Below are 22,429 nucleotides of genomic sequence, written 5' to 3'. Positions count from 1 at the left end.
GTTAAGGCTCTGTAAAAGGTTTGAGTGGAGCATGTAAAGTGCCCACGAGAGTGAATCTAGGGCTAATGAAGGGCAAGGTCATTCTGTGAATGCTTTCTTTGAGTGTCAGAAATCTGAACTTGAATCTTGGACTGATTTACATAGTCTGTCCATTGTTGCCCAGGTTGATGGTGAAGCAGGATGAAGCCACGACCATTGCAAAACAGGCTACACTAGTACCTCATGGGATTCTGTCAGTGTGGGATTCTGTCAGTGTGGGGTGCTAAATCGGGGGTGGTTTCCTGGGCAAGCAGGTCGTTCATGTATAGGAGTGATTCAGTTTTAGATTTTCCTGGTTTGGCCTTGTACCTGATTAGAGCCTTAACGGTTGTTTTTCAGGGTGGTCTGTTTGTATTTTATTTCTGGAGTTTGGAGAGCAGGCAGAAGCAGAGGAAGTAATCTTGTAACTTGCATGACCCACTATCAGTGATTGCCAGTTAATCCGTGCAAAATGGTCATTGTGTTGATAATCAGATTTCCAAGAACAGTTGAACAATTTGAAAGGTTAATTTGCGAAAGTACTTATTTGGAGTCTACTGATGACTGTCTATCCAGACTACCAAGATCCAATTACGGTCTCACGCTCTTTTTGGAATAATTGTCTACACATGCTTTCATCTCAAGTCTTCATCCAAGCAGTGCTGTCTGGTTCCAATGGTTTAGGATAGATCACGCTGCCTAGCCTTCTTCTGTGAACTAGTTAGGCAGTACAGCTGAATCTAAGTTAGCGACTATCATTGATTCAGTTTAACCAGTGTAGCTGTCCCCATGGGACCATCCAGGGTCTACTCATTTATTTAACCTAGTTTGGGTATGGATAGTCTGAATTATATTCTTCCATTCTAAATAGGTTGTATCTGGAATGACTTGACTTTGATTGTATTTAATCCAATGTGAGTTTGCCAGTCTTGAACAGAGTGGGTGAGTTTGTTTTCAATTGACTGAGGTAAATCAGCGCTAACTGTAGTTGTACCTTGATTATTTGTAAAATTTAAAGGGCTTGTTTAACTTGCTGACATTTTATCTTTATTATATTTAAGTCCATGAACATAGGTACATGATACACTCTTGCATTCTAAGACAACTTAATTATAATTCTCATTTAAATATTGAGGCCTTCCTGGATATCCCGTAGGGTAGACCGAGCTGTGCTGCAGAGCCAACTCGGCTATGAAGAGGGATGTCTGCGCATGCTCTGTAATTCATAATAAACTAATTGAAAAATATCCTAGCTGACTTTCGGGCTTTGTACTCCAGATTTATTATTTTGCTTGTTTTTTTGTTTAAATTCTGTTTCCTCCAATCTCTCATAACAGATCTGAAAAGATGAACTTGTACTGGAGAAGAGATTTATGTGGAACAAAACCAACAGACATGTGTTTCGTGCCGCGGGGTGCTTCCTCAAGGCTGAAACTAATAAACAAAAACAAAAGATCCTTACCAGCATGGTGTAGTGTGAATATTGTAAATCCAGAAACTTTGACCAACATGTTCCTATTAACCACATATTGGGCCTCATTACAAGTTTGCCGGTCCGGAAACAACGGTGGCGGTAAACCCGCCGGCACTGGTGTTTCTGGACCGGCAAACTACGAGTTCTGTGGGCGGGTGGCGTTACGCCCGCCAGGTCTGACCTGGCGGGCGTAACGCCACCTGTCCGCTAGCGGACGCGGAAACACAGCACCATTACGACATGGTGCCGGTGTTTCCACTTCCCCATTCCCATGGAGTCCTGTGGGACTCCATGGGAATGGGGATTTACAGAATGCTGGCTCCGGAATTACCGGATCACCGGGGCTCTAATGCCCCAGTAATTCCGGCAAGTCCAGAGCCGGTAAATCCCCACGTGTCTGGTAGCAGCCTGCCGGTTTTACCGGCACAGCTACCGCCGGACTCGTAGTGAGGCCCAATGTTTCAAAGTCAGAATGTACGATTGAAAACGCATACGACAAGAGCTAGAAGAAAGCAAGTCATCATTTGCTTAACTTAATATCCCTGCATGAATTCATGACATTAACTTAAAAACTTATTGCAAAGGGACTTGTCCCTTTCCCTAATTTTGGGCAGTGTTCCCTCATCTCCCCTAGTGCTGTGCCGCTCCTTGCTGGCTCCAGCTCCACCACAGCTGCTCCACTGTTCCCAAGTAACATGCCTGGGTAGACTGTGGTAAGCGTCTCCATACAGGGATTGGATAGTCCATCTACATTAGAGCAACCACTACTTTCCTTCCAGACTGGGCCGTGTCTTTGGCCATTGGACCCATGTGCCTGGTGCTACTCTTAGTCCATGTTGTTTGTCTTTGGGCGTTGATGCCCACCAGGTTTCATTATCCGTTCCAGCCGTGTGAGAAACGTTATGTATGCTGGTAGCTGCAATCCCTTGTCAGAATACCAGGCCATTCTGACCGCCATGCCTGCGCAACCTCCTGAAAGATTAGAGAGAGGCCAGGCCAGGCCAGGGCAGGGCAAAGGCTAATAGGCACAGTGACAAGGGAAGGGGTATCAATGCACATACATGTCAATAAGGTCTGGGGAGTTAGGGACTGGGATCTCTAGCAATTCCCACACACCACTTTTGGGATAGATCTGCCTTTGGCCTGATGCTGGTATGTCATGTATCCCAGCTTGAGAGCAGTCTATATCCATGACCCTGTCACACTTAGTACGCAATTGGTATTCAGGTTGGTTGATGGGCCTCGCTCGTGGGATAGCTTGCAGTTTTGAAGTGGGACTTAGGGTTGGTTAGTTCCTCCCCATGCATAGTACTTGCTCTGCTTGCCACGTGATATGCCTCGCCTTAAGGGAGGAATCCCTAAGCCTAATAGTTGGGGGGTCAGGTGGGCGTGTATGTGTGTTTGTGTGTGTGTACACCTTGTGTGGTGACAGGTTAACTGCTTGAGTTGTTTGTCTTACTTCTGGACCTTCTCCTTCCCCTTGATGTTTTAGATATCATTTCTGCACCCGTGCTAGGATAGCTGAACCTGCAGGCGCTGCCAGTTCTATAGGACCAACCTTCATAATCGGGTTCCGTAAAAGGACCATGCTAACATTTAGGCACTTGTGACAAGTCCCTGATGCCTCTTGTAAAACAGTTCTAGAGGACAATGGACCCTCTGTAGGTGAGCTAAATCGAAGGTAGATCTTTCAGTAAGGCATTGACCCTAAGCATACAAGCAGATCAACAAAATAAACGCTGTAATAGAAATTCTGCATTTTAGATTGCCATAGTCAACGTCTTGATCTAAACGCCATTGAAATATAGTGGCAGGACCTAAAGCAAGATGTCCATGCCCTCAATTGTTACGGGAAACATAGAGCTAAAGTCATTGCTTGTGAAGGGATGACACTTGGGACTGCATTTTAAGAGTTCACATCCTTTTTCACGGATTGCTATTGAATGTGGATTTATTAGTGGATCAATACATATTTGCCAATTATATTTTTTGTGCCATGTTTTAATCAGGTTATCTGTTTTAGATTCTTAAATCGAAATCTAATCATATTTTATAATTTCAATATGTGACCATTCCAAGGGGTTTATACAACCTTTCTCTAGCTACACTGTTTATGTTCACACTCTTGAGAGTCTAGTATCAAAAAAATGGGCATCAGCCCCTTTCTTTAATAGGGATTGCAATGCCAATTTGGCTGATGCACAATTTGCATTGGTACATCTTTTCTCAGGTATTACAGATTTCTGTGGGGAACAGCCATATGCATAAGTATGTATAAGTACATAAAATGTATGAGCCAGAACAACATCCAAGTAGGCTCCACACCACCTTGCGTGTGGGCCTACAAATGGGTGATTTTAACGAATATTGTAATAACTAAAACATTTTCAATGACCCTTAATTACCGAATAAATACTGACTTATTATTTTTTTTTTATTTGGAGGTTCACCCCCAAGCCCTCTGTTTCCCTATCATTATAACCCCACCTCCACCCCCTTCCCACCTATTTTAATCCCTTAACCCACTCCCCATATATATATATATTTAATTACAAATTCAATGTTTTTCTGTATTTAATGTTCGTTTAAAAAGTTGTTTGTTATTATATTTTCATTAATATCACTGGATACCCCTACAAATTCCTCCGACCAGTCCTCAGGGCAGTGCCACTGGGCCAGCAGCACACTCGGACAGCACTGCACACCTACTTAGCGCCATGACTAGCACCAATACCGTTACGGCCACCGTCGTGGCGGTATGGGGACTTACCGGTCCATTCCGCCCTTTGCGGGACCGGTAAGTCCCCATTTGAAATACCATTCCCCATTCCCATTTGAGCCCCCATAGGGCTCAATGGCAAGGGGGAAGGCGGCAATAACGGTACCGCAAATTGCAGTACCGTTATTGACCCCGGTATCCCTTTGCGTGTCCCGTCCTTAACGCCTGCTAAAACCAGGCGTTAAGGGAAGGACCCGCAAAGGGACCTCGGAATAGGGCGCAAAGGGATTACCGGCACCAGTGTCATTACTGGTGCCCGGTATCCCTTTGCACCCGGGTCGTAATGACCGCAATGGAGTTTTTCTAATTTTGCCACAAATATCTTTCACATTTTAAATTGGATCAAAATTAATTAAACTGGATTCATTGTATGTGAAGTGGTCATGTGTTCTGTCACCATAATGTAAAAGGTTGCTATAGTGCCAATAAGTTAACTCAGATCGCCCAGGCCAAAATGTATGCAGTGCAGCCCTGGATCCCCCTCGTCAACTTTGCTTTTGTTCTGCATTCTTATTATTTTCTGTAATTTAGGTACAAATAAAAGAAACATTTCACCAAATACATTTACCTTTTTTCATTAGGTTTGAAAAATCATCAGCAGCACTGGAAGAAAAGCAAAATCAGTTAGCACATCTAAGAATGGAAATTAAAGAAATGGAAGAAGAAATTGAGAAAACTAAAGAAAGCAGCCAGTAAGCCCTCTGCAGATATTTAATACTGTATATTGTTATATATTGTTTTCTAGTCCAATGTTGGCAGTCTAAATAATGGAACTTGTAATATGAATTCGGCTTTATATTTTAGACTTGTCATTGATATATATGGAGCACAACTAGAAGAAAGCCGGTCATCTCTCAACCAAGAAAGGCAGAAAAGGTAATTCAATAATATTATTGTCAGAAAGCATTCATGTGGCACTGTAGATAGAGATGATGGCAAAATGGTGCATGAATAAAGTAAGAGGTTTGCTTCAGGTGTGCTGTAGATCCATGAAAAACATTGTAGAATTTTTTAAAAGGTCAATGAAGGCAAAACCCCAAAGAGGATGTGAACGTTTTTTCATGGACAACATGTTCCTTTATGCTAACACTGGAAGTGTTTCTACTCACACCAACTTAGCCTTCTTTGAAGAGGTCCCCCTCACTCCTGCCTTGACTTGAAAAACAGGTCTGCTGACAGTTAGACTAGTTTCTTCGCCCCTCCCTACCAGCACCTGACATGCACTTCCAATTAAATGTTTTTTTTCGTTAATTTCTCCACATTTTATATCTTTCATAGATGCTTTGAATATTTCTGGGGACTCTTGGTACAGTTTAAAATAACAGTATTGTTTATTTCGTAACTGTTGAATTCCTGGTATGTGTTAAAGAAGCAGTGTTTTGCATATTTTTTTAAACACTGATGTATACTGATATATTTATATATAGTCTTTCTGTTTTCCAAGGTGCACTGTTGATTACATCAGGAGTGCCTTGGAGAACACAAATAGAATATCCATAAATATGTGAATTAACCACCGAAATGAGACTTCAAGTTGACAACTGTGGGGAGCCATTTTAGAGTTCAACTTTGCCACTATGCAGGAAATGTTACAAAGTAACCAGAATAGATTTGTTGGTGAGGCTGGAAATCGAGAGAAACAGATTCAGAGGAACTTCCTTTATGGGGCTGGGTCCTGCAAGTAGAACCTGATCAAATAGTTTTGCTTTTTGGAACCCACAAAGACCTGTAGCCCTTTAATCACTCTGTCACCTCTTGTAGACGGTTTTTCCAGGGGACCCAAGGCCTTGTAGTCTTGGGTCAACTGGAAAAATTGTCTAGAAGAGGTGCCAGGTGCCTTACAGTAAGGTAAAAAGAAATCAATGAGTCACGCCCCTTCCCAACCTCAATATCAACATTGATGCGTCCTGACACTATAAAGGTGAGACTGAGCCAGAAATGTAACTCAAATTCAAACAAACACCCCTTATAAGTCACTGCAAGTAGGGCCTCGGGTTGGGTGTGTCCGGAGGGGTGCGTGTCCATGGGTGTGTATGTTCTTTAGGAACTGTACATTCTAGAGCCTAATTCAATATCTGCTGGTTGATTGCATCCTGCCTTGCAACAAATATTGTAAAGTTAGTGGATTTCTTAAACATAACAAAACATTTTAGATTTCTGAAAACTGTTCAAATTTGGCCTACTGTGAAATCATTTATAAAATAAACCGTGCTATTCATCATGAAATACCTTATACATTGCACATAGAAGTGCGCATTAGTTTCCAGGAGTAGGTATATTTTTTCCAACTCACATTTGAAGCTGCTCTATTGTTTCGACAGAGTTTATGTCCCACTCAATGTCGGATTGTATGCATTTGTAGTACAGTCTTTAGGTTTCACTAAAATGAAGATTAAGTCGGGCGTGTTAGCCCCTGGTAGTTATTAAGTTGGGTTTTGTCTTTAAATGAATCTTATTATTAGCCTGTTCAATCACTAAGTAGAACATTTCACCATCCTTGATGGGGTATTCCTGTAGATGCAGCCAAAATTGATATATACGTTACCAACTTTGTGGTGTGATGCAGTTAGCTCTCTGCTTTCATTTGTTTTGGGTGTGGAGGTCCTGTGGACTGGTCAGTCAACCTAACAGGATCCCTGTACTAGTTCTGTGAGGTGAATGGAGGGGGGATCAGAATCTGCAGGATACTTCCCTCTGTTAGACCCCATGACAGAAATCCAGCACATGATCCTACTTCATCATTTTGGAGACTCCCTCCAGAGAAAGCCTATAATTGGCATGTGGACACTTGCTTTGTGGGTGCGGCTGAATGATGAGCGAGGAGCGTATTGACTGAGACTGATGTATCTTGCAACAGTGTGGTCTACAGAGAAAATGCTGGAACTAACCACGCAGAAAGTGGAGAGAAACTTCAGTGAACCTGTCGCAGAGATCGCATGCTGCAGCGTAGAGCTTATAGACATCAGTGGAAGGGTGGCACCTCCGCCTGACTTCAAGTTGACCAGTCACCGGAGCAACAGCTGCAGGTAATCCCAATGATCAGGGAACGTATGAAAGTCAGCACATCAGAGAGGAATGGGGAGAGAGGACATGAAGGAAGAACGACACAGTGCAAGCTGCAGAGCAAGATAGACCCTATATCACTGGATGCAGAGTAAGCTGGGCATGATATTGTAGGATATGATAAAGAAGCACACAGTATACCAGAGATGAGTAGGCCCCCCTTCCCGCACAGCTCCTCCAGCACACTCGCTAAAAGCCCAAGGCGGTCACTTATTTATACATGGAAAGAACTTAGAACAATAGAACGTACAGCTTGAGAATAAACAGAACATGCTCCTGCAGGCCCAATAGTAAAGAAATGTAAATACACAAAATGGAAAGTAAACACCAAGATCAGAACACAACTTATAACACTGATATCCTTGTTAAAAACACTGTATAAACTGCATAACAAGCTGGGGCTTATCTTTAGAGGCAGAGAGACCTGAGCACTATATCCCTCTGGGCAGTGTGAGCTGGGCGCTATATCACTGAAGGCATAATGTGAGGCCTACAGCACCGACTGGGCGCTATATCCTTGGAGGCATAGTGAACTAGAAGCAGGGTGCTACATCCCTGGATGTACAGTGAGAAGCAAACTGGATGCTTTATACCTATAGGCAGAGTGAGGAGCAAGTTGGCACAATATCGCTGGATGCCGAACAACCTGGGTGTAATATATACCAGGAGGCAGATCCCGCTGGATGATATATCCTTGAATTTATCATGCGCAAGAAACAAGAAGCGTGGTGTGCGCTTCAACCCTGTGACTAAAGGGTGAAACAAGTGTGCTTGGTCTGAAAGGGCAGAGATTGAGTGGGAAGATACATAGCAGGCTGGTACCTGTATTTCCTGGCAGGAGTACCTTCATGATACTATTACTTCCCCATTTCATTGCACCTTACGATCATATCACCCAGAGAAGTGGGACTCATGTTAGTATATAGGACATCCCAAGGTGCTGTAGACCACCTATTCAAAACGTTCCTGGCTATAATAATAAAGACATGTGTAACTCTCTTGACATGCGTTTGTTTCTCACCACAGTGGTCATCTACCCCTTGAAGAAACTGGTCCATTTGATGCCATGATGTAAACATATTCTGAAGTGTTTATTAGTTCCAGACCTATTATTTCAACATATCTTTTGCATTCGTGGTCTTCCTTCTGTATTGATTTTTGATAGGGGATCTCATTTCACTTCTATTTGGGCTATATTCCATCTCTGGCTCAGTTATTGCTCAAGGCTGAAGCACAGATTGAGAGACTAAAACCACATTTTAGAACAATGTTGACCTTGTGTTTGGCTGCAAACGTAGGAGTTATGGCTATTTCTGACATAATAGAGTTCACATATAATATATTTTACATTCCACTACAGATGTTTCACTTTTCCGTCGACTGTGACTTATATCCTTGTATGTTTTGGGTATTGGTGCTAATTCTCACCACTTCAGGCCAATAGCCTTTTTCTGCCTCTGTAGTCAATACATCAATCAGTTTGTGTGCATCTAGTTAAGAAATGCTAATGATGTCTGTAAATGCATTGCAGATCAATAATGTAATGATGTTTCCCTTTTTGCTGATTGGGTACAGTTGGCCAGCACATATTTACATCTCTGTGGACATTGGAAATGATTACTTAGGTTTGTTGAGTATCTCATCTGTTATTGGATAGATATTCTTATAAAATGCTTCATTCACCTTAACTTCCATAGGTAATGGTGGCAACCTTGTTGAGATGTCGTTCCCTTGCATGCAGTCCTAAGCTGATTTAGGTAGAAAGTTGTGACCAGGCCAGTGTCATTACCATGTCTGGGGAGAACAGGGACCCCCTCTTGACCAAAGATGGGCAACCTACCAGGGTATATACCAGACAGGATCCAATCACAGAGGTGGGGTGAGTGAGTTGGAAGGGGGAGGCAGGGAGAATATGCATTGAGTTTTCTTTTCTGTCTCTGGGCAGCAACTCCCAGAATGCACCTGGACGCAACCAAGAAAACCCAGACAGGAAGCACGGTAAGGAAATCAAGAACAGAAATGGCATAGACTGGGATTTTTCTTGCCAAACCGAGAAGAGACACCCAACGCACGACCTACCAACACCAGCCAGATGCCAGGTGAATGGTGGGGCATTTAATTAAGAGTGAGAAGGGACTGCATGGAACAGAAGAGACACAGAAATCCTCCCCAAACAGAACTGAAAGAAAATCTCACCAGCATACTAAGAAAGCCACAAGTAAAATGAGCCGACTGAGAACATGGCTGCTACCCTGCAACTGGAGATTGAAAATGTAGCAGGGCTAAAAGCCTTTTTGAATCCTTGCAGGGATAGCTTAGCCAAAGACTTGCCAAGGGCAGCATGTGACCAGGGAGATCAGTGGGAGCGGGATGAGTGTTGGAAGGGAGAAGGCAGGACTATAAAAGGCCAGCCAGCATACAGAAAATAGAAAGGTGTTCGGGTGAGATCAGGTGGAGCACTGGTGGATCAAAACATCAAGTGGAGGGCAGACAGTGGAGTGGAGTGTTTAGAAGACTGTAGAAGTGCTCTGAGAAAGTGCAGGTAAGGTATTGTCTGTAGGAGAGAGTGGTACCTTTTGTCTGGAGTGTGGAGAGGCAGGTGTAAAAGCCGAGTGAAAGAAAGGTGTGAGAGAGGGGGACTTAGAGATGGTGTGAGAGGAAATGAGTAATGGAGAGTGTGACAGGAGAGTGGAATAGTGAGTGAAAGATTATAGTATTAGTAATAGTAGGGAGGGCAGGAAGAAGAAGGGGTAGGTAGTTGGTAGAGACAGGGGGTGAGAATGTTTAATATCAGTAGACAGAGGAGGAGACGGGTTATTCAGGGTGAGAGGAGACTGGTGCAGGTAGAGAGAGAGAGACCCTGCTGCTCTGTCTAACTTTCATCCTATCTCTTTGCTTCCTTGTCTCATGAAATTGCTTGAGTCTTTGGTAGTTTTTTGGCAGGGCGCTCCCATTCTGTGTCTCTATATTATTTCTGTTCTCGCCCTATCCTCCTGCTGTGTGGAGTTCCTCGGGACTCCTCATTATCTCCTACTTTATTCAATCTGTATTTTTAACCTCTCTTGGACATAATTCACGCCTTTGCCTTTTTGTGTTACTCCTATGCCGACGATACGCAAACTATCGTGTGGCTGGATTTAACTCAACCTGAGACTGCGGGTCAGCTGAGCAACTGTCTGAAGGCGGTTGATGATTGGATGGCCTTAAATTGGCTTAAAATGAATGGGGAGAAAACAGAGGTGCTGGTGGTGGGCACCTCATTGCCCTCAATATGTTAGACCCCTGAATTCTGGCCTGTGAGCCTTGGCCCCTTCCCCTTTCTGGTCTCTTCGGTGAAGGACCTGGGAGTCAAAATATCGGCCTCTCTTTCTATGTCCGAGCAGGTCTCTCTCGTCTGCCAGAAGGCGCACTTCAAGCTCTGGACCCTTTAGAAAGTACTTCCGTGCATCCCTCTTAAATTCCACTCCCTGGTTGTCTCCTCCCTAGTTATCAGTACTATTGATTACTGCAAAGCCCTTTACCTCGTTATTCCATGGCATTTGCTCCAGCGTATCCAGCTACTGCAGAATATGGCAGCGAGAGCAGTCCTTCATCCTCAGTTTCGTACCCACATGTCTCCTTTCTTGCGTCAGCTCCACTGGCTCCCTGTGGAGCAGGGCATTAAGTTGAAGTCACTCTGCTTGGTTCACAAAGCTTTAAATAAAATCGATGCAAAATTCCTTCAAGCCAAGTTCTGCATCTACGTTCCTGTCAGGCCCCTCGCTCACAATCTCTGAAGATTATGCAGTCTAGGTCTAGACTTGCATGGGTGTGTGGTCGTGCCTTTCTCGATGGCGGCTGCTAAATGGTGGAATTAGCTCCCTTTCCTTCTTCGCACCATCGAAGACCAGAGAGAGAGAGAGAGAACGAACTGAGGTGCAGACAGGTAGTGCAGGTAGTGCAAGGGTGGTGGAAGGAAAAGGAGAAAGAGCGGGGAGTAGATGGAACAAGAGGGGAGATTGAGAGAAGCGAGGAGAAGGACAGAGGTACAGCTTGAGACAAGTGAGATGAGGAAGATTATGGAAGGATGGGAGAGAAGATGGAGATAGAGATAGAGAGAATGAGAGACGGAGAGTGAGAAGGGGAGAGGCTGGAAGAAAACACACGAGTGACATCAGGTAATCCAACCGTCCAGAGGGAGATAGAAAAAAATATGGCCTTTATGTTTCCCCATCAAGATTAGAAAGACTTCCAACAGTAGGATTAACCTTGCTTTAGAGTACGTCGGGGAGATTCTGGGGGTCAGGGATTAATGGGTTAAGGTGGAAGGAGCCCACAAAGGAGGTTGAGAGAGCCATAGAGGCCCCTCTTAGTTTCAAGCATCAGTCTTCTCAGACCAATTCTTTAAAACATTAACTTTAATTAAACGCTTTAAATCTACTATCTTTGTCTTAGTAAAAAGAAAAAATGGGTTGGACCTCACACTCATCTTCACTTTGTCATAGATGGCCTCAGAAATCCACAAAGATTGATTTGATCAGATAGTGAAGATGATCGTCAATATCTGATCATCTCAAAAGGGTGTGGTCCAGAGGGAAGACTGTTTGTGTGTTTCAATATCCAGTCATTTATGACCGGGGCCTGGTGTGCCGTTTTCACACTCGCTCTTCTACCTGCACTGTTGGTTGTGGTCCTTTGCAGGGATACAGTGTGATGGCAGGACTTTCCACCACAGTGCCACAGTGCATGGATGTTCCCCAGCATCTGCCCGGACTCCACAGGCTGTGCCTTCTGGACTGCAATACTCACCAAACCTCCAGCAACCAATCGCTATGGTTTCATTGTACTAATTAGGTGCTACCAGTATCCTTGACACCCTGGCATCCATGAGGCTTGTGGCCCGGAACATCTGACCATAGGCTACCTCCTGACAAGCTGTTTACTCTGAGCACGCAGCTGAGGATTGCATTGTATTTGCCACAGGCCCTATCAGCCACTCCACAGGTGCAGCAGCAATGTTTACAGTATTTAAACACAGTGAGTTCCTTTTGGATAGTACTCTATTGATTCCTGCCACCATCAGTTGACTTGTTGCACCCTGGGCTTCAACTGGGCTGTTATTCGGGCTGTTTGTAGAACTTTCTTCTGCCCTTTTTCTGTCAGTTGGGAACGTTCGTATTCATATTTCACTTCGACGTGGAGGCTGTTGCCGAGGGCCTTAGACTCCCTTAACCACAAAGTTCCGCTTTCTGCTTTCATTGGTCATTTGCCAAATGCTGTAGTGTGTTGGCAAAGCAACAGTTCATGGAGGTCAGTGCATTTAATTTTTCACCTCATGGTTTTGTGGATTGTGACACCAGGCTCATTCCAAGCTTTGCATATTGGGCTTCCAGGGGTTCCTTTCGATGAACCTCAACACCTGCATTTCTTTTTCTGGGGCTCCGCTCAAAGCGCCCAATCTCTTCTACAAGTAATAGAATGAAGGAAATTGGAAAACATGGATCTTTTATTAGCACCTTGGTTTCTCTCTGGCAGCCAATCGGAGTGCACAGAACGCAGGCTTTATATTACAGGACAAACAGTTGCTGCTTCAGTGTACCTGGCACCATTTGGCCGCACCCGGTCCGTTACCTGCAGTCTGCTCCAGTTCCCCTCATTCTCCTTTTTCTCTGTCTCAGCTCACCTGTGCCCCGCTCTGCATTATGCCGTCTCCCTGCCACCTCTGTCCCTGCTGGGGAAGGAGGCTAACCCATTTCGACCTCCACCTTAAAGGTGCTAATGGCTTTGCTTGGGCCATTAGCTTGGGATGGCGGGATATTATATCAGGGTACATGCTTTACCAACCATCATTAGTGCCTCAGTATTGAATCTGTGTTTGGGTGGAGGGGGGAATTGAAGCCTCTAAAACAATGATGGTAATCCCGCCACCCTGAGCCTCCAAAAGGCTGGAAGCGCCATCTCACCTGCCAGGGAACGAGGTAAGTGCCCACTCCCCCCTTTCGGCCTCCCCCCTCCCATCCACCGTTTCCCACTGACCCTCCCCCTCCCCCCTTACCTTCTTTTTGGTTCCTTTTTGGGAGTGGAGGCGCTGGGAACACTTCTTTCCCCAGCACATCCGGTCCCCATCTGCAACACGCCGCCATGGAAAGAAGAAGGGACTCTCCTTTCCATGGTGGCCATTTTTTTGTTTACTTCTTTTCCTATTGTTTTAATGCCCGCCATGGAAAGGGAAAAGTGACTACTTGTAGTCCCTTCTCCCGTTCCATGGTGGGCATTTTCTTTGTTTACTTTTTTTAACTAGTTTCACTGGCTGTCATGGAAGGGGAGAACGGATTTCGTTTTCCTTTCCCGATCGGCCATTGTTTCTTTCTTTTTTTTTTTTAGTTGCGAAATGCCAGAACGTTTCGCAAATGAAAAAAAAAAAAATGCTTACGGGCTGGGGTACTAAGAGCAATAAGCCCCTCACAGGGGGGCCATTACTGCTTCAGGTAATGCCCCCGGATCAGGGCTTATTGCTTAAATGGTTATTTTATCAGAATGCCACTGGACTGTTATTATAGAGTCAGCCTTTGCAGTTTGTGGTCACCACTTGCTTCTTGCAGCTTGAGCAGACATTACTCTTGCCTTCTCATTTGGGTTCAAATAGATTGGGGGGATGGTGACAGTTGTAGGATAAGAGCACTTGCCTCCATTTAGGTGGATGTTAGACCAGGTCAGATTTTTCATGAATTTCTTTGGTTATTGATGTCCCACTCAGCAGTGAACGAATGGACGAAGAATTGTAATATTAAAAGTTGCAAGTCAGTTTTCCATTCATTTTGTTATTACAATGTGTGTGCTTTTAGTTTCAAAGTTCCCAACCCTAACATTAATCAGTGTCGTAATTTGTCTTGCCCCACTAGAATGACGCTGCAAGTTAAAAAAGATGAAATAACTAAGCAAGCCGAACTATGGAAGCATTCCGAGGATAAATATATAAATGACATGAACAAAAGACTGGAAGCTGATAAAATGAAGCTTGCTCAGTTAAATGAGGAGGTGAGTTCTTACTTAATACTGTTAGCTAGAAATGCAGACCAGGGTTTCACTAAAAGGTCATTACTGCCTAATTCATCATTTATGCTGAGGTTTCGCCCTTTACTGTTGTCTGCCACTGTAAATGTGAGAACTAGACGGAAAATGTAAAATACGTGGTCTTTTGGCAACATAGGGGCTCCAGTGACACAATGATCCCTGAAACCCAAGACTAGATTTGATATGATCGACTGCCTTTAGGGACCATTTTTGTGATTTTGCGCTCTGGGTTTTGTGTCTGCTCTTACTTTTCCCCCCAAATCAAAGAGAATGTTGTTCTGTAAGGTCTTTCATTTCCCCGCCTAGCTGTGCTGAGTAGAGATGGTGCATTTTAGTGGTTTGTCTTTATTCGTTCATTTGTGCAGGTCCTTGATCCACACATGCTATAGGATTTATGTTTGGCAGCTTATCTTCTATTTTATGCGGAAATAGCATGTATGTATTTGGGCAAACTACCCAGTGACATGTTTAGTTGAAGAATTGCAAAACCATTTGTATAACCTTGTATCATTTTTGTTTGTAAATCTTGGAAAAGTAATTTCCCTTAGCACCCTGGTTACCGCTTTGGCAACCCGGGGTGCTAATAGCGTTAATCCATGGCCCGTAGCTCTCGTTATCCACCCTCACTTCGCTCAGGCCGATAACTTAGGCTGCCGGGCCGTTACCCCCCGTTCCAGCCATTGCTACAGGGGATTAACACCATAAGACAATGGCCCTGCAGGCTCCTCTTTGTGATTGGGTGTAATGTGTCCTTCCCTTACACATGGAAGTCTATTGTCATGCGACTTGCTGAGAGTTCCCATGAATTGACCTCAGAGCTTATTAGCTTGGATGCTAGCTGATTGGAGCACTCTGAAATCTCCAAATCCTGCCCCCTTTGTAATGTCTGGTGGGTCCTTCCCCTGCATTTACTTGAGGAAGCAAAATAGTGCTTACCATCCTGTTTTTTTTCCATTAATTTGTGTCAAAGGTTTTGCAAACACTGATTTGCATAAGGACACTCACCTACTTAGTTTATTAAAGGGCACTTTCCTGCCTAATTTAAAAAAAATAAAAAAAACACTGAGGAGCTCATTTTGCTCTGTGGTGTAACGTGAATGAAAGGCGTAAAAGCCTTGCATAAAGCTTTCACACCTTTCATTCACGCCACATGTTCATTAATTTGCATGGCGGAGAGGAGGAGCAGAATGCAACTTGCGTTTTCGCCACTCCCTTGCTCTCCGCCATACAAATACTCCAGCATTTGCGCCTGCATGCATTTTCATGCCCGCTGGCTTTTTGCACTGCAGGCAGACTCCATAGGCATCCATTGTAAACACTGCCTGCCGTGCTTGCATGCAGCTAGTGTTTACTTTATTTGCTCAGCAGAATGCAAATGTGCAGGGCAAAAGGCGGCGTATATGCTTGCACGCCGCCTTTTTCTGTGCATCGTTGCACTCTGCCATACAAATGACCAAAATGCGGCAGCAGGAATCCGCTTATGTGGATATGTACGCGTAACGGGTGCCTGCTGCCAAATTACGGCGCTCATGAAAATGAGCTCTGTGAGAAACCAGAAGGTGTCTCACCCACTAGTCCCCGGGATTTGTCATGCAGGTGTCCTGGATACGACCATCGCTTTTGGGTCCAGTTCCTGGGGGTGGACCAGTGCGGGAGGATTACCTCGGTGAGGGGTCTTTGGGGAGTGGGAGTGGAACACCTGATGGCGAGACGTGGTATCCCCTTTCCTGCAACATCTTTACCCCATCCTACATGGTAGGAAATTTAGGAATTCTACCCTCCTTTCCCTAAACAAACACTTTCACACGAACAGGCCACTATGGGAGAAAACAGACTCGCACCCGAGCAGTGTACCAATATATCCCACTACTATGGTCAGGCAAGGTAATAAAAAGGCAGAGCATGAGAGCACACTCTGAGCGAGGCAAAGCAAATGAAGGAACAGTGTTTTTCGAGACAGCAGCTGAACGAGGGAAGAAAGATGGCAAACCAAGAAAGGTGCACCAGAATGGAGATGCCCTTGACCTTTCTAGCAGGAAAATGTTATTTTTCAAAGTCCTTCGGATTGAAAGGCGTAAGGCCAGGAAGCAAGACTGAAGAATCCTGCATTGTGTGTCGGAGATACCCGGGGCCCTTCTGCATGGCTGATCAAGTTGGGGAGGAGCAGCAGCCTCTCTGATACCGTCCTTGGCTCCAGGATTAAGCGCCAGTAAGATTAAACCAGCTGGTGATTTGGGGCGATCAATGCAAGACCGGTCTGTGTTAAAGTGAAGGTTGCAAGTGGCAACATTGTATAACAAGCACAAGAAGGAAGATTTGTAACGCCTGTGATAGACGCGAGGAAAGCTGAATGGCTGATGAATGTGGTGTGGTACGGCACCGTGAGTGTGCTCAATCGAAGGTCTCTGTAAGGTCTGCAGCTAACAGTGATAAAAAGGAAAATATATTGAATTCAAGTTGTCCTGCGATGGTTTAAGCAAAATCCATTGCACAATCGAAAGTCTTCGATTTTTGTCAAGCTCCGAGGGAGACCAATTGAGAACATTGTGTTAAAGGGGTCCAAGCCCGAATGAGGGAGATCCGTGGTCCGAGCCCGATTGAGGAAGACCAATCATGAATATTGTGCAAAAGGGGGTCCGAACTTGAAGGAAATAGACCCATGGTGAATAGTGAACCCGAGAACTTGTGAATGTGGAAAACCTGATAAGAAAAGAACTTTCATGCTTGTTTATTACATCAGGCCCTCTGCGATTGAAAGAGTCTTTGGGCCTCATTATAAGTCTGCCGGTCCGGTATTAACGGTGCTGGTAAGCTACCAGCACCGTTGCTACCGGACCGGCAGACTACTAGTTGTGCTCGCGGGTGCCTTTCTGGCCACCAGGTCTGACCTGTCCGGCAGACCGGCACCCGCGAGCATAACTCGTCGAATGCACGGGCACCATTCATGAATGGTGCTGGTGCATCCGACCTCCCCATTCCCATTGAGCCCTATGGGGCTCAATGGGAATGGGGAGTAATGAATACCGTCACCCGGCAATGGGAATGGACCGGGTCCGCCGGAGTCGGAATGCCCCCGTACGTCCCCATTGCCGTGTGCCGGTAATTTCACAACTTTGGCGGCAGCTAACGCCAGCATCGTAATGAGGCCCTTTGAATGGTAAGGAGACTTTGGCACAGAAGGCCCTGATACCTTTGCTTTGAAGTGTATCCTCGTGGCCGAGAAGCCAGAGTGTGTGCGAAGCTCGAATGTGCCTCCTTGTCCCGTAATGAAAACGTGGGGAAGGGAAGCCAACTGCTCAACTATCCTGACATATTCTTTCTTGAACACTTTTATTTTGCATACATTGTTATCCTACACCATTTGTATTTAGAAGTGAGGATTGGCAATCGGTTTATTAGTATAGGCCTTTTATTTTGACAGAGACTCACCTAGGAGTGTATTATTTATTATTTGATGGTCTTAGATTGCTCCCATCCTTAGATTTAGGATAAGATTAGATAGCGTTTAACCAACCCATTGGAATTCAGTAAACACCCTTGAACTGTCATCACTTGTGTCTGTCGGCACTGTTTGATACCATTCCTTGCTTACATCTCCTAAGTAATCTCCATTGGCTCCTTGAAGAACAGCAACAGAATTGGAAACATTTCTTAATTAGCCCCAGCAAATGGCTTTCAATGACTTCAACTGTGACCCATTTCATGTTTTCCCTACTCCTTTTCTTTTCAAAAGAAAGTTTATTGCCCTGGCACTCCTATCACAAAGTAGCAGGAGCACCTTCTTCTTCTTTGAAGCGCAGCGATACATTGTAACTGAAGATGACATGGTTCACACATTCAGGAGAGCCCTAAACTGTAGAGTGTTGCCCTGGGGATCGACGGGCTTCTTACATCACTTTTGCCCTCACCCCCACTGCAACCCATAGAATACAGCAGAGTCCCACGAAAAAATTCCGTCCAGCTGTCACATAGCCACGGACACAGTTTACTTCCTTATGCCTTTGCAATGTGCGCTGCATGACAAAAAACAATTGCTTAAAACCCAATCATCTCTGCTTATCATTTATTTAGCATAAATGTACACCCACATTGTACTGCTCCTTTCATTTACATGTCTGCTCAGACTACGGTCTTCCGAAAGGCATTCATTCACCGCAGCGCTTCGAGGCCATACCAATGGCAATAGGCACTAAACAAATATCTAATAACATAACAAATAGTACATATGTAATGCTATTTAGCACTGATATGTTGATCCTCTTCTCTCTTTCTGGTTTCACGTGTTTTAATTGCCGCAATATTCGGCAAGGTGATTTTCACCATGGTGTTTACACCCCTGCCGTTTTTGGCGAGTGTTTTTTGGTGTTTTTTTTCTGAATGGGTGGGTCCTCTCATCTAACCCACCCCACCCAATACACCAACACATAAATGTATTCTTTTTTTAATTGCCAAAAACGGCTAGGGTGAAAACACCACAGTGAAAATTGCTGCAATTAAAACACGGTAACCAATCTTGCCTTCTTTGTACCTCTTATTTGTTGTCTTTCTTTTTTCTCACTTCTTCTTCCTTTATCTCTTTATTCCTCTTCCCCTCCCTCCAAACGTATATATAGTTTTCGCTCTTTGTTATGTAAATGGTCTCTATTACATCGGTTTGTGAGCCTGATCTTGAATTTCTCATTGATCTTTTGTGTGGAGCCTTCAATGAGGAGGTGGGGATTTGAATATATTGTCCTGACATTACTTCTTTAATGATTTCGAGGTGTAGACCAACAATGCACTGCATTTAATTTGGAGTTTTGTTTCCCAATTTTGTAACAGGGACACTTCCAATCTCGATTTCCATAGAGTGGCTGGAGGCACATGCTAAATTAGTAGAAAACCCTCCCAATCACAAAACAATAGAATGATTTTCTGTGTAATCTATCTGAGAGAGTGAGCGAGAGTTGAAGAGAAGAGCACACGCATGCAATGGATTGACTTTGGCAATGTGAGCTCCTGAAATGGGACCTGCCTGCATGAGACTAAGGCCTATTCCGCTCTCCCCGACTGACTCCCCGGTAAGATTTCCTAGCACCATACACTACACACACAAATCCCCCACAGATGGCTGCCACAGGCCTAGCAACACTACTCAAGCATTTAGTAAGCTCTCCTTTTTAGCCCATATCACACTCTCTGACATTAGCTGCTAACTGGACCCAACGTTCTGTAGTCGATCAGATCTTGGGCTCTTCCCTGTAGACAACATACTTCCAAGCCTCTCTGCCAAACTCCTAGAATCAGATTGGCACACAGTAACTGGGTACTTTCAACCTGTACCCATAAAGAACACAGATTTCGCATCTGCCTCTCCCAGTGTCCCACTAACGACTCATTCGTGGGAAAGAGGTCTCCATAAGCGGCAGAAGGGTGCTATGCAAGACCACTTACGTTAATTGGAATCTGCTTTTCTTGTCTCCCCTGGACTGATGTACAACACACCAACTCGAGCTCCACCTTTTTTTTTCATGTTATTGCCATCAGTGCAATAATCTTGCTGACGACGCATTATAAGATCAGAGTAATGGCATATCCGTGCTCCCTACAACTGCGAGCAAAGTCTTGATACTCCTAAAACCTGGAACAAGATGAATGCTAGGAAGTATTCCCTCTGAAATGAGCACATTTCATATCTCAGTTGTGCTGCATTAAGAAATTCCTTTCCTATTAGCTACTATGGGGGTCATTATGAGTTGGGCGGAGTGGTAAAATGTGGCGGTAACGCTATTACAGCTGCATTTACCGCTCTGCCAATCTTGAGTTGGGAGCAAAGTGGGAGTTTTACCTCCAGTTTTTTGCTGGAGATATAAATCTCCCATTTTCGGCGCTATTAGCGTGGCGCTAATGGTGATAATAGCACCAAGAAACCCCCATTGGGTCCTGGGAATGGGGATTACCTCCCCAGCGCAACTCAGGATCCGGCGCAAATTGGGCTGGCCAGATATGCGGTAACACTAATAGAATTGGGCGGTATCCCGGTACAATTACCGATGAGATACCGCCCGACTAGTGATAGAGCCCTATGAATCTTGGTTCATCCCCAGTGGATGGACACATGCTCGCTCTATTGTTTTTGAATGGGTGGATTTTCTGCTAAACCAGCATAGATCACCACCCTTTCAAACAAAACTGAGGTCGAAAACACCACTGGGAAGTTTAGGAAAATGTTTTCACATTTCACCTTTGTGTGGTGTTTCATCTGCTAATGAAGGGCACGCCTCCTCAGCACTGAAGGATCTTCAAAAGGTCATTGAAAAAACACCTTCTTGCTCACAAGCTAATGTAATAGTGCCCATTTGTATATCCTACACCGAAAAAAGTAAATATTATTTGTAACTTAAGAGGGTAAGAGGAAGGGAAAGAAGAGAGAGGGAGAGATAGAAGAAGTAAAACATAAGAGAGCTGAGGCTAGAGACGACGATAGAAATTGTTATGGCTTAGAACTAGTGAAGGAAAGAAAGGGCTAGAAGAAAAGATGAGCAAAGAAAGATAAATAATCACGATGAATAGAAAGACAAGGGCGCAAGAGAAAGAAACAGACAAAGGAAGATAAATCGAGAAAGAAAGAGAATAAGAAAGGGAGGAACAAGAAACGTGGAAAAGATAGAAGGAAATCGGGCACGCGGGTCAAACTATCAATGCAAAATAGCAGGTGAACTGAGTAATCGCTAGCTAAGTTGCATCACTGCACTTCAGAGATGAAGAACATGTTTTCTGCAGTGAAGTCTCTTCTTGGTACTATGGGCCTCATTACGAGTTTAGCGGTATATGGTAAAAGTGGCGGTAAAGGAATTGCTTTCACTTTCGCCATACCACCGAATAAGGAGTTGGAGCAAAATCCCCCAAAGAATTTCCGCCAGTGGAATTGTCGCCAACATTGGGCAGAGTTATCGCCAGCGCTTATTCCAACTGCAGAATTACAGGCAAGATTCAAAATAGTATTTTCACCTTATTGCAACTTGAAATACCCCTGAGAATGGGCGGCAAGTCCACCAAGCACACATTGCAGTTACCTCCACCTAAAAGCCGGAGGTAAATACATACAGGTGATGGAAATCAAGTCACAGATGCCCTCAATGCACTCAAGAGGAGTACGTAAGGCCCATGCCTAACATCATACACTTTTGCACACCATTTCCTGGTTCCACCTACGACGCCTTAATTCTGCGCAATAGCACCCTGCCAGCATACATGGAGCAGCACAGAGGCCAACGCACATTGATTCCGGATGAGTAGAAGTGCCGTCACACAATGCAGTCTCGGAGCACAAGTTGAATAATATGGGTAGGGGAGGGTGGGAAGGTGGGACATCACTAGCACAGATAAATGCATGTCATGTCCATGCAGGACCTTCCCTCTCACCCAGCACATAACATCCACCAACCCACAGGACTAGGCCAAGCAGGACTTGCAGTAGAATACAAGCAATGCACATTGCCCTACAACACAACATACCCAAACATGGAAATACAGGAGCCAGAATGCATTGGGCACATAGTCCTACACAGCCAAAAAACACTGCTAAATGACCATGCAACACTGCCAGACAGTGATGACATCTATACTGCAAACCATGTATGGTTATCCATAGCGGCAGGAATGCCGACACCATAAACAAGCACAAAAAGAAACGATCACTTAGCCGGGCACATGCCTGATAGCACAGAGCAGCATCAGCACAGGCAACATATACATTGGAAATTCCATCATAGGCCATGTCTGGCAAAACTGGTGTGTGAGCTGTATGCATAGTTTACCTCAAAGTGACAATGCATATGTACCCCCATAGTAAGTCAAATTGCATGCAATTACAGGCAATGAAAAGAATGATGTACCAATGCACCATGACTGCATCAAGTGAGTGTCCATCAACGAGCCATGTAACATGCAATGCATCCCAATGCACTGTGACAGATACCAGTCTCCTGTGCTCTTGCAGATGACTGGTTACCCACAGCTCGTGAGACAACCACGTATGCCACAGAAGGTGGGCTACAACC

General features: G+C 44.6%; 1 protein-coding gene across 1 annotated transcript in view; it reads left to right on the top strand.

Annotated features, from left to right (window-relative positions):
• Nucleotides 1-22,429, top strand: part of CCDC175 (coiled-coil domain containing 175) — an 814,258-nt gene that overhangs the window by 427,192 nt on the left and 364,637 nt on the right. The window contains exons 10-12 of the mRNA XM_069638898.1: nucleotides 4,853-4,963; nucleotides 5,076-5,147; nucleotides 14,216-14,351. Coding sequence (XP_069494999.1) covers nucleotides 4,853-4,963; nucleotides 5,076-5,147; nucleotides 14,216-14,351 — 319 coding nt within the window. The remainder of the gene's footprint in view (nucleotides 1-4,852; nucleotides 4,964-5,075; nucleotides 5,148-14,215; nucleotides 14,352-22,429) is intronic.

The sequence above is a fragment of the Ambystoma mexicanum genome, chromosome 14 (genome assembly GCF_040938575.1).
Source record: "Ambystoma mexicanum isolate Mex_15411 chromosome 14, UKY_AmexF1_1, whole genome shotgun sequence".
Classification (NCBI taxonomy): domain Eukaryota; kingdom Metazoa; phylum Chordata; class Amphibia; order Caudata; family Ambystomatidae; genus Ambystoma; species Ambystoma mexicanum.
The sequence above is the reverse complement of the archived record's forward strand: the minus strand, read 5'-3'. Positions and strand labels throughout refer to the sequence as shown.